The 18533-nt window shown below is 48.4% G+C and overlaps 1 protein-coding gene across 1 annotated transcript; it reads left to right on the forward strand.

The window, feature by feature from the left end:
- The first annotated feature begins 15578 nt into the window (after positions 1-15578).
- Positions 15579-16334, forward strand: C1H21orf140 (chromosome 1 C21orf140 homolog). Its single transcript, XM_009932717.2, is given in 1 exon segment — positions 15579-16334. A coding segment is annotated over 1 exon segment (756 nt).
- Positions 16335-18533: the final 2199 nt, after the last annotated feature.

The raw sequence follows: 18533 nt of genomic DNA on the forward strand, positions 1-18533 counted from the left end.
AGAAGGAGTTTTCTAAGTGAAATAGCTCAATACTCTAACAAACTCTCCCCAGCTCTTACTTAACTCTCTGCAGACTCAGTGTATTTCTCCTCCAGTGTTGGCTCCTCCAGTTCCTCGCCAAGCAGATCTCCTGTCAGTGCTGCAGCAGCATGCCAGCCTCCTGGGCATCGTGTCCCTGCCTCATGGGCAAGCCAGGCCTGCATCTGAGGCATCCTGGGCCCCTCCAGCCAACAGCAAGCTCCAGGAGGATTGCTGGGGGAGGGGCACCCCTCAGCATCCCTGTCTTGGGGATGGTTCATTCCTGCACTAAATGCCTGTCAGGACACGACCTAGATTTTTTTTGAAGAAATCACAGCTAGTGTGCAAGTGACCACATGGGGCTGAGGTCCTCAGGACCCCACTGTCCTCGATGACCGGTGTGGTCTGTTTGCAGGACTCGGCCACGTGAGGAATGCTCCATCACTCATCTTAGATCCAGACATTCCTTCATTCTACTTCCTCCGAGGTAGGCAGGTTGCCCTGGCTCAACAGGAAAGATGGCTTGAAGACATGATCCACTTTATATCCCACGGGTGTGAGAGCATGGAAAATAAGCTAGCACGCTACAGAGGAAAGTGTGCATGGGAAATACTTCAAGTCTGAAGCTCATCTGGGCTTGTCTGGGCGCTTCAATGGCAAAATGAATCTTCCATTCCTGGCTCATCACCACCCACAGAATTTTAAAAACATGTCTGCCTGTCTTGGTCATGTCCTGCATTCCTTCCAGGTGTCCTTGGCCTTGGAACAGGGGGAGCATGGACACTAGTTCAATTTCCACCAGCCCCTAAACCCCATCCAGGGCTTTGAGACTCACTGTAGGGTTGACAACACTCTAAAATCCAACAGGTGCAAAGATATGTCTAAAATATCCTTGGTGATGTGTATTGTTTCCTTATGCTATCTTTTTTAAGAAATGAAACTTCAGTTTCTCTTAATAAGAGGATCAGCTCCTCAGCTGATGTGCCTTGGCAAAGGTAATGGAAACTTCCCAGCTTACTCTGGGGCTCATATGCCTTCATTGAAAGACTCTCAGAATTACTTCTTCTGGCCCTGCTGTCCTGTTTGTGCTCCAAACCTGTTCCCTCATCCTTCATTCCTTTTTAAAAGAAAGGTGCCACCTGGCACCAGCTCAGACTTCCAGGGCTGCGGGTGGAGGAAGGAAGCTGTCACCATTAGGCTGGTGCTGAGTGCTTGTTCCTGGTCAAGGGACATGGCTGTGCCCGCATGTTTCTCTCCATCCACACTGCAATAGGACCTAGTCCTGTGACACACTCCCACGATTTCCGCCCTCCCCCTCACCCAGACGTCTTACGCTGCCCCAGCTCCTTCGTTCTCTTGATCAGGAACGGTATCTGGATGCTTCCTCCATGTGACGTGGGATACTTGCTGTCCTGTCTTGGGAAAGACAAATGGAAATCCTACATCCTTTGCCTCGATACGAGTGAGGGGGGAGTCCATCTCACAACACTTTTACTGTTATCAGGTTAGAGGCTGACACTAATCATGGTCATTAGAAAGCCATCTCCTCTTGAGGGCACAGTGTTCTGAGAGATGGCCTCATCACCCGTTGGGGTTACCTGTCTCTCCCTGTTGAACAGGGAAGCTCCCCACAGACTCCCAGGCAGTGGAACAAATCCCACCTTTGGAGTATGATTGAGCGGGCCCCACTCATACTCCCATGTTGTGCAGGGGATCAGAGACAGCCAACACCACCAATAAGTTTACTGTTGGTGTTTATACTTTTGCATTTCCATACGATTTTGTTTCCAAGAACAAGGACCATCAAATCTAGGGAAGAGGTATGAAAATGGATGTTTTTTTCCATCTCCACACTCCAGCTAGGTAGATGGATGGGCACAGGAACCACAAAGGAGCTATGCTTGATGGGACAAAAGGAGAAGGTGAGAGGTTCACCTCTCCCTAGCTCTGACCACGCTGCCTCTAAAACTGGAAACAAGGCAGCAACTTCAGTACAATGCTGTGTCTGATCTGACGAGCCCAACAGAGAAGTGGGCTAATTAGCCATGCTGTAGGGCTGTGCTGACCCAGCTGTGCCACTCGCTGACCCTTGCCAGCTTCTCCACCAGGCTCTGTGCCGCATTGTGCCGCATCAGTCACAGCCAGCACAGGGCTTCAGCTCTGCCCATTGTAAGACCAGACAGACAGGCCTGCTGGTGTTTCTTGCTCCCTGCTGGGTTTTTGCGCTTAGAGGGATGGTGGCTTTAAACCAGTAATACTCTTAGTGCCCTGTTTTGCTCTGGGAGCTGGGGGTTAGCTGTAAAACAGCTCCGGCAGTTTGGCAACAGTCGGGGTTACACACGAATGGCGGAATGCACAGTAGGGAGTTTACCAAACCTCTCTTTCTCCATCAGCTTTGCTGCCTGCAAGCCCTCGGGTTTGCTTTTCTCCAACCAGTAGCTCCCTGCTTCTGATTTTCTGCCTATTTCTGCGTTTGTTAGCCAAAGGTGCAGCTCGCCCAATGAGCTGCTGATGCTTTCAAAGCACTGTGTGTTATCCAGCGAAGATTAGACAGGTAAAAAACTGAGTAGTTTGAATCAAGCTCCACAGCAAGATTTATGAATCTGTCTGACCACAATTTAATAACAATAGCTGCTGCTGCTTCCTGAGGGCAGACAGACCCTGCTGTCGTGGGGCCCTGCTTACCCTCACCGTTAACAGTCCTCCTCCCTCCTGCTTTCCACAGAAGGAAAACCAGATGACTTTAGCATGAGCTCTCCTCTGCCATCAGCTGCCTTCAGTTGGTCTGGCTGCTCAGAGTAACCCCACGCCAGCAGTCACCTGTGGCTCCCATGGCAAAGTCTGGGTTACATTAGAGATGTTGCAAGCCACGGCTGGTGTTATGTGTTGATCATGAAAGGGCACTTGGCTGTGAAGGGGTGTAACTCCTGCTGTTTTGCCATGGAGAGTGTGTATTAACGGAATAAAAACACCCATGCCCAGCTGGCAGAACAGGATAGAAGAGGTTGGGGCAGGAGGATGCAAGATGAAAGATAGCAAAATTGCTTCATCCAGCATCCTCTTTCCTACTCCTGGCTACTTTCTTCCCCATCCTTTCACCAGCAGGGTGAAGCAGGACAAGCAGGGGTGTAGGTGTGCACCAAATGAGGAGGCACAACAGCATCGTAGCCTCTTTCCTCTGGCGCGACGAGATGGCATCAGCCAAATACACCTGGGGGGCACCAGGACACTGCTGTTTTCTTTCCCACTTCCCAGAGTTGCTGACTTTAAAAATGACAGATCTATGATGAATAACCAAAAATCACCCCAGGCCCACGATCTGCTCTCACATGGGCACTGTCCAGCAGCAAGCACGCTCCCAGAGCATCGTTTATGGTTTATTTTGCCCAGTATTGAGGCAACTGAGTCCTCATCCATGATCTTCTCATCCCCTGCATGATAAGGGAACGTATATCGCCACTTGCCTGGAGCCCCCATGTAGTAGGAGCCTCACAGGCCCGTAGTATCCTGTTACCACATTGCTTTGCCGGCACTCCCTCATGCATAATGTGCCGGTGATTATTTGCTAGAGGTGAGAAGCAGAGGCCACTCCTCTCCGATGCTCCTTAAATAGTTAAATGCATTGGTCAGCTGGGAGCAAGTCTGACAGCAAGAGGACAGAGCCAGGTCTGCACGTAAGTAAGCTGTTTGATAGGTGCAGCTTTTCACAGCTGTTGTTATGGTGCCTGGGGTGTCTGCAGCTTTCTCTATGTGGTGATAAGTAGGCACTGGTTTAAATCTTCATTTCAATTTTTCCATTATTTTGGATACATTTACTGGATTTTTTTTTCCTAAAGTGCTGTTCTCTGAAAATCAGCTCTGTTTAACACTCGAGTTACTAGTCTTTTTTTTTTTATATATTAGCTAGATATGGCATTATAGATGTAGCTCTGAGAGTGTTTTTATATTTTAGCATGTATTTGTGTGTGTAGGGAGAGACATTTATACCTGTGTGCGTGGATTTATACCTACTTATGAGAGAGACGATAGGGATGTGTATCTCTAGTCAATGTGTGTGGGACACACCTTTGTAAACACACAGAAAACAGTCAAGATGGAAAAGCAATCATCAGGTTGTGGAAAAACAGTGGAGAGGTGAGTAGGTAGCAAGGAGGTAAGTCCCATCATAGAAAAAAAGGCTGATTTCTAACCTGTGTCTAATAGGATGATGGGGAAAAGGTAGCAATACAGATGGAGCAGTGCTGATGTGGCGTCCCAGTGTCTCTCCAGCACTGGGGGTTGGTGTGTGTGCATGTATACACATACAAATGACACACAGCCTTATTTGTACGAAGCCATCTGAAGCCTGTTTGTCACTCCTAGAGGGCCAGCATGGCACAACAGCACCCACTAATCCTTGCCCTGGTTGTCACTAAAGGCATATCCTACCCTAGGCTTCCTCTTTGTCATTTTGGGGTGAATACTCAGGTTCCGCCTTTCAATGGCGTCGCAGTTGTGCTTGGCCCCCACAGACTGATGGTTAAAAATCCCCATGCCTGGCCTAAGGAGAATTAAGTAGCTGCTAGAGTTAACGGGTGATACTCTGCCCTTTTTGCCTGTTATGTCATTTGTCTCAAGCCTCTCATTATTGTTTTCTGGGGGTTGGTACCTATCGCGTTGTTTTCCTGTTGTATTTTGTATAGGACGGAAAACTGATAGAAAAGCATAAATGTATATTCTTCCCCTCCCAACAATGTTTTCTGTACAGACACGATTTTACTGTAGAGATGTGGCACGTGGCTGAGCAATAACCACACTTGCAGATATTTTAAGTGCCAGTCCAATGTTTAACTAATTTCACTGTTCTCAAGCGGAAAGTGCTGTATTCCTTAGAAAGCAGTGCCTGGGGAACCGCACGTCAAATCACTGTGCTTTTGTATTCAATTTCAAAAGCCCAACGATTTGCACACATCGCTAAGGGACCAGCCCCACTCCAGTGGTGGCGGGGGTCAGGAAGCCCATGCCAAGAGAATCCAAAGGGCAGCATGGAGCTGCGGTTCCCAACCAGAGATCATCTTCTCGAACTTGAGAGGGACAGTCCATCTAGCCACTGTCCTGTCTCAAGGGGTCCAGAGAAGAGCTTGAGGTGACCCATAAAGCAACACAATGAGTGCTGAAGAAGCTCTTCAACAAAATACAACCAGTAGTAGGCACTTGAAGAAATAAACACGGACAGGAGCGTTCAAAGATTAGCCTCACTTTTAAATGATAGCAAATCAGTATGGTTGGGGCAACTGGGTACAGGATAGTCTGTGGGTGGGCAGAGGGTGGGTTGTTTGGGTTTTTTTGCAGTGGGATTGCAGAAAGTTAGGAGGTCCATCTATCAAGAAGAGTAAGGACCACTGGTATGTCTCTGAACTTTGGTCTCCCGCAATTTGTTGTAGCTCATCATGATATTAGCCACAAAATCCAGGGCAGCTAGTAAAGCAGAATAGGCTGGAGAGTCAGAGAAGGGAAATGTGGGTTTGGGGAGCAACAGAGAAAATCTTCTTATCGGAAAGTCAATTTACATTCTGTATATCTTTTTCAGAAAAATACTTTCACCTAGTGTTCAGCCAAAGTATAGATCACTTTTTTTTTCACATTGTGCCCTCTGAACGGGGAACACCTAGACAGATTTAGCTTTTATGGAGCATTGTGATCACTGATTTCTACTGCAGCCAAGTAGATGTAGCCAGATTGGGCTGGGGCAGAGAAAAGAGGAGTTTTGTAATCTATGAGCAGTTTACTTTATCTGGCTTGGAATCTCGAAGGAATCTTGCCTTTCTATTTTTCTATATAGACCTAAAAATCCTGGGTAGCTAAAAGCTGTACTCTTCCTGAACCGTGTGGTCCCACACACCCACTGCTGTTGCAATTCATTATATTCCTCCGGTACACCTCCAGTTCCCGTGCTGCGGTTGTAAATCTCGCACGCCTCTGCGAATGGGTCCCGCAGAAGCTCTGCACTCAGCTCATGCAGACGCCTGTCATGGTTATTTGGCTATTAATAGATTCCAGGCAGACCAGTCACAACCCTGCCAGCAGGGTAAACACATTCATTAAAAGGTAATAGTTGCAAGAAGGAGGAGACCTAACCAGGAATAGCTAATCTAAATCACCCAGGATGCTCAGGCAATTTCAGACACCCAGTCAGCACTTCAGTGGTCCCGTGATGGGCTCATCCTAGCTGGACCGGAGAGGAAATGCCTGACTTCCCTGCGTCAGGAGCAGTGAACATCCCAGCGCGAGGCAGGAGGAGGGAAGATAAAACATCTCCTGCCTACAGTGCCTGCAAACAGGATGAGAAAGGGAAGCAGGTTGCCAGTTGGGGATGCCGGCTGTCCTGACCCAGGGTTCAGGCCGAGATCTCTTCCAAGGTTAACCCTCACTTTAGAACTGCCAAATGTCTCTGGGGTGACTGGCAGGCAGAGCTGCTCTGAGGGAGCTTCCTTTAGTCTCCGACAGAAAATTATCAGAGTTTTTTACTCTGTTATTCACATCCAGCTCTTTAAATGGTTTCTTGCACAAGATTTAAGGGAGTGGTCAGATCCTCAGGTACCGTAAATCCCCAGAGCTGTTGCTGCAACACGCGGGGTGGCAGCCTCAGTTTGTACAGACCCTTGGCAGCAGGGGAGCTACGCAGGTTCACCAGCGCTGGCTGAAAAGCAAGCAAAACTGCAACAAGGAAGGTGGGTTACTTTAAATTATCAAAAGTTGCACATTTGGGATGAAACTTTTGTCTTTTTCTATTTAGAGCTGGGCAAGACCTCCTGGACAGATTTGCATGAAGTTTTTCTACTGTTATCATGTACTTCCCAAAGAAGGGGATTTCAGAGAATCAAAAGAAAAAACTTACTTTTTGGATATGGGATTGGGAGATGGAGTCAAAACTCTTTGAGATTTTTCAGAATGGAAGGATTTCATGGTTTGCTTAGAGGCAATGATTTAAGTCTCTCCTGTGCTAAAAATGCCTTTGAGAAAAGCTCATAAAGAAAAAGAAGACAACCTCAAGAAACATAATTAGGCAGAGAATAATTTCTTTTTAAAGTTTTCTTACTCAGCAAGATGACAAACTTACCTCAGTTTGGATTCATTCAGTTCCTTCCCACAGCCCGGTTTCAATTCAGCAGATTTTACTGTGGGGGATTCAGTGCGAACGGCCCTTCCACTCAGGAGCCAGGACTGTGATACCAGTATTGTCCTCCTCTCTCCTTAGTGGTGTTATTGTTTGAATTGTGCTGGTGCCTTAGAACGAGTCATCCTGTTTCCATTGAGATAGTCGCTGGAATTGGCAGCGTTCTTCCCGTGTCCTCATTTTGACGCTACATCACCAGCAAAACAAAGTCAGCCCAAGGGAGCAGTATCTGCCCATGCATGTGCATGCACGTCTTTCATGCAGAGAGCAGCAGCATTTGATTGTCTTGGTTCTTGCGTTAACTTCTCGCTGACTTTCACTGTGGCTCTCTGCATGCAAGACACGCAGCTAGAGGATAGCTGAGTGCAGTCGGCTACACAGCAGAGGAGAGGAAACGGTGGGAAGGACCCGAGCTAGAAGACACGAACAGACAGGTGTGCATTAACAAGCTAAAGTGGTTCTCCTGTTTTCCTTTGTTTTGTTTAGCTTTTCCAGCCAGAGTGGAAGCGTAAGATGGCTTTCAGCAACCACACAAATGGCAGTTCGGTCACACCGAATTTACTCCACATGTTTGTGGAACAAAAGAAGACCCTTCGGTTCAATAATTTCAGCAACCCAGCCTTGGAGATGCAAGAGGAGATAATGGCCTCATTTTACATCCTGATCATCATCGGGTTTTTTGGCTTTCTCCTCTTTGTCATGATGCTCAGCAATATTGTTTCCAGTAAGCCTGAAAACTACATTGACTACCTCTATTCTGGGAAGCTTAACCCTCAGAGAAGCAAGGTGGAGCTTCCAGGAAAGGAAAGCAAAGACACACTCATTATTATCAACAGCACTGCCTTACTGGAGCTGCAACGGCAGGACGGCAAAAACAACCCTGGGTCTGAGGCGCCGAGCACAGACGCAGTCCTGAGGAATGTGTGAAAATGGTCGCTTTTTATTATCATTTTGTTGTGCGTATGGAGCCTAAACAAGGATATTTTTCATTTACAAAAGCAAGAAATGAGGAGCTGTGCCAGGACAGACACAGACTGGCCTTGTGCAAGCTTCACATGTGCAGCTGTGAAGGCACCCGAGTGCAACCGGTGTTATTCCAGCCCCAAGCCTTTGGAGAAGAGGCTGGAAAGGAAGCCTTTGCTGGCCTAGCTCTTTCATGGCTGTTTCTGTCACGTGTTTTTGTGGCTTGCCTTTCTGAAGAATGGGAGACCTTCCTTTGTGTGCTGTTTCTTCAAGCAGGGCCAGTATATTTCCAGCTGGGGCACTGCTGGTGTGCCTGTTTGCTGTTATTATTTATTCATTTATTTATTTGGGGTGGGGGGGTGAGGTGGAGCTGCCAGCGAGCCCACTGGGTGCACGGTCTGCAAGCAGAAACAGCGTCGACGGCCTCTGCGTCCGCCCTCACCTCCATGACGGGCAGCTGGAGGGGGAGGTGAGCCCACCTGCGCCCGGCCCTTCTGGGAGGAAAGCTATTTCGAGGGTCTGGAGGCACACGTCAGACTTCAAGTTGTTTGCTCGTTTGGCAGGCTCGGTCTGCAGTGGGCCTTTGACAGTGGTCGTGCATTTCTCAGCAGCTCTCTCCCTGCATGTCAGGCCCTTACCAAAGCCTAGGACAATGAGGTGGGCCGAGACATCCCCACATCCCTCCAGGGTCCCTCCCAGGGCCCACCTGGACAACACTGGGGCTGACAAGCCACAGCTGTAGCCCTCAGGGTTTTGCCACTGCTGTGTCAATAATCCCTGACAAAGTCCTTCAGTGTTTAGTGCTCATCATGATATCCCACCAAGCCCTCAGCTCCTGATGCTTCCTTGGGTGGTAGACAGTAAGCAGAGGGGTGCCACGGTAGTTTTAGGGTGTCTTCTGAAGACCACCAAGCCTCAGCAGACACATGAAGGAGGGGTTTGCCCACCACATGGCTCAGGGGTGTTCAACCCATGTCCTGCAGAGCCCTGATGTACAGGGGTCCAGGACGGGCAGCTACGGTGAGGATGAGCTTGGCAGTGAGCTTCAGCTTGCTATACTTGGTCCACACATTCATTGGGAAAAAGCTCTGGAGTCTGCACATAAAAATGACTGGAAATTGCTAGTGCAGATACTCTGAGAACTTTAAGGCATTTTGCTATAGAAGCAAAAAACCTATGAAATCCTATAGAATTGTATGCCTGTGGGGTGGGTGTTGCTGGTTCCGCTCAGCCTCCTTTATGTTGCTGTGTGTGTTTGGTTACTGATCAGAAGAAAAGTTCTAAACCATATTGTACCCTAGGAAACATTCCTTCCTAACCTTTCTTAAACAGGCTTTTACTCCATCTGTAGCTTCTTGTTTTGCTGCTGTGATTTCTTTTTTTTTTTAACATATCCTTTTCTGCCATGATATAGTGTTATTTTATGGGGTTTTGTCACTGTTTCATCGAAGCCAACTGCCTGGAAATGATTTACTTCATGTGGGCCATAGCCTTAACGGGAGTTTCCAGAGCTTGGTCTCATAAGACATGTTCCAAGGCTGATACTTCCAGCTGATAGCCAAGACGAAATCCACACCACTCTCTTGGCTTTCCACACCACTTCCTTGAATTCCAGAGATTCAGCTTTCCAACACAGACATCTCCTTTTTTGGACAGGTGCATATTCCCCAGGCACTGTTTCCAGCAGAGGCCAATTAGGCAGCTGAGTTAGTTTTGGACCACGTTGCCTTTGGCTTCATTACCGTGTCTGGTTTAATAACTTCCCAGTTTGAGCCAGGATCCACTATTTATGCTCGCTGCTCCTGACCGCACTCAGTAGCCATTCTCCCATTGCTGCAGCTCAGCTATTCAGCTCTGAAAAATGAGAGGTGTTTTGTAGGTAGAAAAAAACATTTGCAGTTCCAGGTTTGTTCCTTCTACCCAGTGTGGGTGTTTTCCAGAAGGTGGTGAGTATCACTGTCCATTTTGGAGAAGAATCAATTTCTGCCCAGTGTCCGCACTGAGAGGAGACTTTAGCCTGACTTCTAGCAGTAGTGACAACTCCTCCTGTTTTACAGACCCAGTTTACCAATTTTTCCAGTTACGCAACAGTGTCAGGAAGCAGTGTCAAATCTCTCTTTCCGTCGTGAGTGTTAGATACAGGTTTCAGACATCCGTCACCCAAGTTCTGCGCAGTGAAATTTCACCTCCAGCAGCTGCTGATGGGAGGGAAGTGCCAGGCCAGAGGATCAACTCCACAGCTGTGGGAAGTACCCTCTGCCTTCCTGCAAACCAAGGTTCTGGAAACTAATTCTCTGCAGATGCATGACAGAGGTCTACCGATATCCCCTGGGATGTCCCCTTGGGGACGAGCCCGTTCCTGCTCACACCTGTACAGGTAACCCCCTCTTGCGGGCAGTCTGGGCTGGGGGTGAGGTGACCCCTTCCCCTCCCTGTGCTCACGGTGCAGTGAGGTGCCTGCACCCTGTTTCAAGATCTAAATTCAGACCTCAGATGCTGAGGTAATGGACATACGGCTCTGTCCCCTTCCCAGACCCAGGCACACCCATCAGCTCTATGCCAACCCCTTGGCCTTGAAGCTTTCCCTTCCATTTTTCCTTCCCCACCTCAGAGAGACGCGTAAGTGTGTACACACAGTTTCAACCACATCTGATAGAAAGATTCAACTCCTGAAGACACCCTGTTCCTACAGAGTCCAGGCAATAGATGGCCAAGTATTCCTGCGTGAAACAGTGTGCTCAGGCAGAAGCCGTGACTGTGATGCCGCCAAGGGGAAGGCTGATCAGCTCAGCCTTGGCAGAGAGCTCCTAAAGCTGGAAACCGAATTTCATCAGTTTTCACAAGGTGACTCACCGATCTTTGCGGGAAAACACCAGCAGTTGTACTAGCTCTGTTCTGATAAGCTTAGGATTCTTACTTTAGGTATTGGCTTAATATGTTTTCTGAAGTTTCCACCTTTTTCTGTTTCCATCCCGAGGCCATCTTTGATTTTGGCAAGTGCTTCTCTTTTTGGTTCCATCACAGATCAAGAGCTAAAATTACACACTTTTGTAAAGTCTCCTTTGGCACCAGAAATACTACTTTGGCATGGGACTTTAGCTAGTGTTCAGGACTTCATCAGACAGCTAGGAGGGAAAATAGATTATTTAAACTGGGTATGGTATTTGTTAGAAAAAGAATCCTAATTTTTCTCATTCCGTGTAACACTGACTGGAAGAGAACCAAATTCTCTGTAAAATAATGTTCTCAAGTGTTGGTTTTGGAAAAAAAATTCAAACTTACAACAGATTTTTTTTAGATAAAAATAAAATGTTAAACTTCAAAATCAGCAACTTAATTTTAGCTGCCACATGTAATATAATACAGCGGTAAAAACATCCACTGTTTGCCTAACATCATGCCTACTGTTTATGCGTATTTCATTATGTTCTGTATTTCATTATGTTTTTATTTGGGATTTTAAAATAAAGGGTTTGTGATCATTTTTATCTTGCATATAGAATGTGGTGACTGATAACTTAAGAACATAATTACTACTCAACTCTGTAATTGGTATGTAACTGATAATTGGTATCCTAATTGCTTCATTATTGGGGACTTTGTTCATGGGTAATTGGTAAATTTGTTATTTAGCTAAATGGCACAATGCAATTTGGTGAAGCACCAAAAAAGGAAGGGGGGGGAGGGGCACGGGCACGGGCACGGGCACTGCTCGACCCCTACTTGTGTACCCAGGAGGTGATGGAGGAGCTGGCAGTAGGCAGTGATGCCAGGCCCCCACCTCCTTCCCAGGGCGGGCAGGAGGCCTCTGAGCCTGAGCACCCCTGTGAAAGCCCCACATGGCACCAAGCCCACTCTTGCACAGACACGGGGTGGGGGCCGGTGCCACCCTGGCCGGTGCCCTCGGCGCGATGGCTGCCCGCGCTGGGGGTGGTGGAGGAAGACGGGTGGTCCCAGCGCTGATGCCCAAACCCCAGCCTTCAGGGCACAGCCGTACTGCCAGAGGCAGCTCTGGCTGGCAGGGCAGCAGGGCGAGAGCACAAGACTCCGGTGCAGCAGCTGAAGGGTAAGAGAGCGATCGGAAGCGCCTTGTCCCAAACTCACTTGTGGGGCAGGGGCTGTGCCCAGAGATTTTGCACCGTGTGGCCTTGCTGGGGGATGTCTGAAGTCTACAATTACAAAAGGAGGAAAGGTCCCTGCCCAAAGTGCTCACTGGCTACGCAGACATGGGGTGGAAGGGAAAAGAGGCAAAACATAACGCAGCAGGCAAAAAGTAGCACAGTAAATGAAATATATATTTTTGTGCCTCAGCCCAGTGCCTTATGTCAGCTGCGCAAGTTTTTAAAATTATATTGAAATGCTAGGACTATGAATAATTGTTTTTAAAGCAGCTTAACAGGTGGATTTATGTCAGATATATATGAATGGGACAGAGGAGAATCCAATTCTTAGTTACTCTGAAAAGGACAGGAGAGCAGCCCGTCCCTTCCATCTCACTACACATCAGCTGCATTATCATGGGCGTTTTCATAACCAGTTAGGCGCAGACCCCTCTGGGGGCTGAAAGACCTAGGGCCAGCCAGAGGTGCAGGCACAGTGATGCCACCTGCCAGCCTAAGAGCATCGCCACGTCCTTCTGGGACAGCATCACACCAGTGACACAGACCATGCCCATGCCTCAGGCCTCACAAGAAGGAAGGCTGGTTTGCACCTCCTTCACCCACCTTGGTCCCTTCATCAGCACATGACGGCACAGGCCAGCACGCAGCCTACAACAGCAGGCTCTCTGTCACTCAGCATTTCACTTGATGCTGCAAAAGCACAGAAGGCTGGAGAGAGAGGGGAACAGTTTCAGGACTGTTTGCTTCATAGGGTCTGACCTGAGGAACATCACACCTAGTATTCGTGGGCAAGCCCAGCTGTACCTACATGTGTGTCCAGTTCAGATGAGGACCATGCTTTTGAAGCACACCTCCTGATGGCTGCCGCTGCTGTGCTTTGTGTTATCTCATGGAATGGTCTCAGAGTGCACAAATGAGCTGGGCACCATGGCTTTTTGCAGCACCGAGCTGCTGCTTGCCACCAGTGACCATGGCAGGAGCAGGTCTGAGAGGGGCGAGCGTTGGGAGTGTCAGAGCTGTCCTTAGCCCGCAGTGGCTGTGAGGCCTCAGGGACAAGCCTGGCAAGGGAGGAGAGGACAGGGAAGGAGAGGGGAAGCCCATGCCTCGCTCTTGTACCCAGGGACCCTGCCTGGATTCTACCACAGTCGCTTCCCTGCTCTGTTTCCTCCTGGCATGCACTCAAAATTAGAAGATAGCTAAAAAGCAAGAATAACAAAAGCAACATGCAGTTTTTGTTTCTATCTCAAGGACAGCATGCTCCAACTCCTGCACAATTTAGTAAATCCTCTCTGGAGAGTAGAGAGGGAAGTGACACCTTGAATTTAGGTAATGGGGAATATGACCTGAGGTTCCAGTGGGTGTCACGGATGGGATGCTGATCACAGGCACCAAGCAAAATCCAGGAATAAGATTTCTTTACAGGTAGTTCTTTCGACAGCACATCCAGTTGCTGAACAGTGAGGTCCCTAAATCAGCATTTTTGGGGACCTCAGGCCCTAATCAGGCCTCTAAACATGTGTGCTTTTCAAAGCTAATAAGCACCCAATAACTCCAGCAGGACTACTCATGTCAGCTTATGCTCCTGGTATATATTTATGAAGGACAAAAGCTAACATTAAAAGAGAAAGGTGTGAAATGCTACTGGAGATGTTGTATTCTCATATGAGTATGTACTGCACATTCAAGGGTTTTTCTTCATATGTGTACAGTCTGAATCTGCCATCATTTTTCATTTGGCTAACTGTTAAACCATAGAGGCTTCTTTCTGTGGGTAAACCTTTCTTCTTATACCCATTTTTCAGGCTTCTGCTCTCTGTGTGATGCTGCTAACATGATGTGCCCCATCACTCACCCGCCTCAGCAAGGAGAGCATCCAGCCAGCTGAGTTAAACACCACCGGCCGTGTTCCTCTTCAGACATCTTTTGACTTCAGTTTCCCCCTGTGTTAGGGGGAAGAAAAACTGTTCCACGGGGGATGACACACACTGTGGGGTGTCTCAATCTCAAAGGCGGCCAAGGAAATGCATGCCGTGAACACAGACTGACACGTTTGTCCTGCTCAGCCCCATCTGGCAGGCTGATGATGCTGCCAGCATTCACTCCCAGGCTTTTAGGTACAGCTATGTGTAAGCAATTTAACAGTCTTGTACCGACAAGCCTTTTCCTGCGGTAAAATTCTGTGTGTGCATCTGCAGGGAGGAGGAGAGACGGGTAAGAAACCAGATGGGTCAATACAGTCATCGCTTTCTGCCACTCCACAGCCTTCCCCGGCTGAACACTTGCTGCACACACGCACGCACACACCTTCCCCGACAGCTCCCATCTCCCCGGGACGGCCGCAGCCCTCACCATGCCGCTTGACTTAGCAGGGTGGCACCTGTCCAGCCTCTGCTCGGACCTGCAGTTCGGCCTCTGTGTTCACATAACACTATGTGAGCAATTTTCTTTTCCCCCAAAATCCCTCATGTTTCTCTGAAGGTGTTGCTCACCCTTGGAGGGGGCAATGGCGGTGGTGTCGGGCTCAACACAGGTTCCTCAGGGGTTCGTCGGCAGGGCCAGCACAAAATAGAGAAGCGGATGCACAAAGTGGGAAGCTGGGGGAACTCTAGTAACCAAATTACTCCTAAAAATATCTCAGCCTGAAGCAATATTTGGGGCATTGTTTATTCCTTCCCCCCTCCAAGGCCTGGAGCTGGGCAGGCTGAGCGTGGTGGACCTCGCACACGCTGCTGTGCTGTTGGGCGCCAGGCAGCACCTTGCACACTGCTGGGGTTGGGCCTGCCCATCAGAGACGGTCCTGGGGGGGTCCGGAGGTCCTCTTCGCCCCATAACCAGACACCTGGGGTTCAGCACCCTCCTCCACTCTGGGGATTTCAAGTTGACATCTTCCATGAGGCCACACTCTCTCCAGGGAAGGAGGGAGTGGTTTCTGCCACGGGTCTCAAAGCTCAGGTGTTGGCTCACTCTCCGTGCTGACTCTGGGCAGTTCCTTCTGTCGCATCCACCCCCCTCTGGACCCTTCTCGGTGGTCCCTGGCTGGCCCGCACCCACACACGGGGCCCATACACCCACTCCGTGCTGTGACACAAGGAACCACGATGTTCAAGATAAGCAGCATCCTCACTGGCAGCCGCTAGCTGCACAGTTGCAGCCTACCCAGCCTGATGGGACCTTGGTTTTCCAAGACGCCTTTTGATGAGCCACCTGGAAGCCCTGGCTGGTGCTGCCACCGGCTGGGCGCGACACCACGGGGCAACGCCAGGGCAACGGGTGCATTGTGGTGCTCCGTGAGCATCCTCCGCGAGCCCTGAGATGCCAGCATGCAGCGCTCTGCAAACCCGCTCCTCAGACATGTAATTCGCAGGGGCTTCTTTGATGCTGCTTCAAAAAGGCAGTGCTTGCAGTATTTAACAGCTCTGAGGACACTGCAGTTTCAGGGTTTCAACACTGGTTTTTTAGGGGAAACAGATATTCTGGAAAGTCTTGTCACAGGAGAAAGAACAGCTGAGGAGGCCAGCCCACGCTGGCCAGTATGGACAATTGTTCACGCTGGCAGCAGCCAAGGGTGGGTGCCCTGGAGGTAGAAACTGCTATTAAGAGGCGATCTGCCCATCTGCCAGCAGAACGGGATCTTTCAGGAGTTGTGTGACTCTCTGACCAGCTCCTATGGGAAGTGTGTAATTGTGACGAGGGACAAAAGGCAGCCGATGCCTGTGGAGGTGAAAGATGGCACGGAGACGGGAACTCTGCTGCCAGCCCCACCAGCAACCTACACATCCAGCACTGAGTGTTGTCCCAAAGTTGCTAGAGCCAATGGCCATGAACTTCTTGTTGTGCCTTCGTCTTACAACTATCTCTGTCCCATGGATGTCGCCTGGTCCTGTTTGAAATGGTTTATGATAAACAACAGGCAGGACTTTGCCCTGAGGTCTATTGAGAGAACCCACTCCTACAGGTGCATCCTCTTCAGTGACTTGATTGTTGAAGGAATAGTGAAGATGACCCCAGACACATGGAAGATAGTGATTAACAGAGTGAAGAGATGGGAGAACCACTACTTTGCCACACTTTCTTAAATGGTTCTTCCTGCAGTCAGGCCTCAAATGTGTTTTGAATGAGTTACCCTGTTCCATCTCTGCTGAGCCCTTTCCTTCAAAGGCTGTAAACTTAATTAACACATGTAAATAGCACTAATAAAAGAGATAATTTTAAATCTGAATCTTTCATTTTAGGTGTAGTCCAGGATTACGTTGATATGCATTACGATTGCGCTGGGAAGCAACAGTTAATTTGCCTTATAACAAAAATGGGCCAAAGCATGCCTAAGATCCAGTTTTGCCATCCTTCTGCATAAATTCCTCTGTCATGGGAGCCCTGAGACCATGCCTCAGATGTAAATGCCCTCAATCTTGAGAAAGACTGGGCTGCAAAACGAATTCTGCAGGTCAGGCCTGTCTTTGACCCAAATGGGAGATCTGCTCCTGAGCAGGGAATATGCTGGACCATGACTGACAGCAGAGTCCATGGCTTAAAAAAGTCTGAGGAATTTAATGTGACTTTCCCATAATATAGACGTTAACAGTGGATATCAGCTCAGTAGTTCATTACACCAAGTACCTTGCTTCCAACAAGCAATAAACATTTCGGTGAAAGGTAAAAGAAATCTGTCCAAAGGGGAAGTTCCTTTCTGAAGCCTGAGAATTAGTAGTCGGTTCAGGCTTTAAAGCATGAAGAGTTCAGTCTCTCAAGATAAAATATGGCACTCCTCCTTTGAGATTTTATTTATCCATCACATCCATTACCGAGATATAACGATTCTCACAGAATTGAGTTCAAAAGATTATTTAGGAGTGATGCAAGGTAGTATTTCTTCACAGCAGTTTTAAATGTGCAGCTTTTCAAGTTCATTGAAAGCTTTCTGTTTTTTGGAAAGTGGCTCCCAATCTACGTTCTCTGTGTTGCTTGTTACTGGGTATGTGTTTACTGTGTACTTCTAAGACAGAGAACTATGCCCAGAAAAACATAATAGAAATAAGTTATGAGATGATTCACAGTTTCACCAAAACATTTCCATACAGTGAGGCAAATCTGCGCAGTTTTTCTTCTGTGTGTGTAAACCATCTAAACAAGCATTGTAATTTGGTATGGCAGAAAGGTATCTAAACAAGGCAGCCTCATCTACTTTCAGAAGAATCCAGGCATGCAATTCTCTAGAGCTGAGATATGAATACACAGAGAAAAGTAACCATCTTTCTCAGCTTCATATTCATCAGCAAAAACATACGCTCGTTTTTTACTAAAACAGATATAGCAGAGAATGGAAAATGGAGTGGTTCAAAGGCAAGGCAGAAAGAGTGGGGGCTAAAAGGAGAGAGACTGGAGAGGAACAGGAGTGTTATTATTATCCTGGTATCATGTCCCTGAACATAATTTTCCATTGGCTTGAAGCAGCAATTGCTCTACTAAATATCGATGAATATGAAGTGGGGTGAAATCAGCACGAGGAAAGAAATGGGCCCGGTGCCTCTTTACCGCAAGGATAGGCAGTAATTGCACACTAGCTTGGTTTTCTTCACAAACAAACGATGCACAACCCATTTTCCCAACAACTGTTTACCTTCATCCGATGACACAGCACTGCACGACTGGGGAGAAGTAACAGTGCGCTGTAGTCAAATCAGCACAAACCTGATGACTTCATTGCTCCATTTGGGATTCACACGAAGAAGAAGGAGACCAAACCTGAATGGAGCGGAGTCCCAGGCTGCTGCCTCACTGCAGCTCAGCCTCGCCAGTCTCTGCTGCCATGGCTTACGCAGCTACAGGCTTAGGGCCGCATTGCGACACTTCTTCCCTGGTAGGGTCTGTCTTCTGCCATCCCTAACTCACAGTGGAGTCCACAGGACAGAATGACCCGCTTTCCATCCATTTTAGCAACAAGCAAGTACCAAACGGGAGTAATTTGTGCCAGAGGAACTTATCGGTCTTCCCTGGTTTGTATTCTTTGGTAAAGCGAGGGTGACTCCTCCACGAAGGGTTTCATGGACACTGGCAGGAGGAAAGCGGAAGTGTTTGGTGCCACATCTCCCAGAGAGCGAGGGAAAAACATCCTTGCCCTGCGAAGGGCTGGGAAAGCCTCGCTAAGCACCTTCACTCTTCCCAGCCTCCCGCTGGGAGGCTGAGGGCTGGCGAAACTTTTCTACGCAGTCCTATTCAACGTGTATGCAAACCTGTGGGCAGGAAAAATAACCTAGTCTGAAATCAAATGATCTTTG

The sequence above is a fragment of the Opisthocomus hoazin genome, chromosome 1, assembly GCF_030867145.1.
Source record: "Opisthocomus hoazin isolate bOpiHoa1 chromosome 1, bOpiHoa1.hap1, whole genome shotgun sequence".
Taxonomy (NCBI): Eukaryota; Metazoa; Chordata; class Aves; order Opisthocomiformes; family Opisthocomidae; genus Opisthocomus; species Opisthocomus hoazin.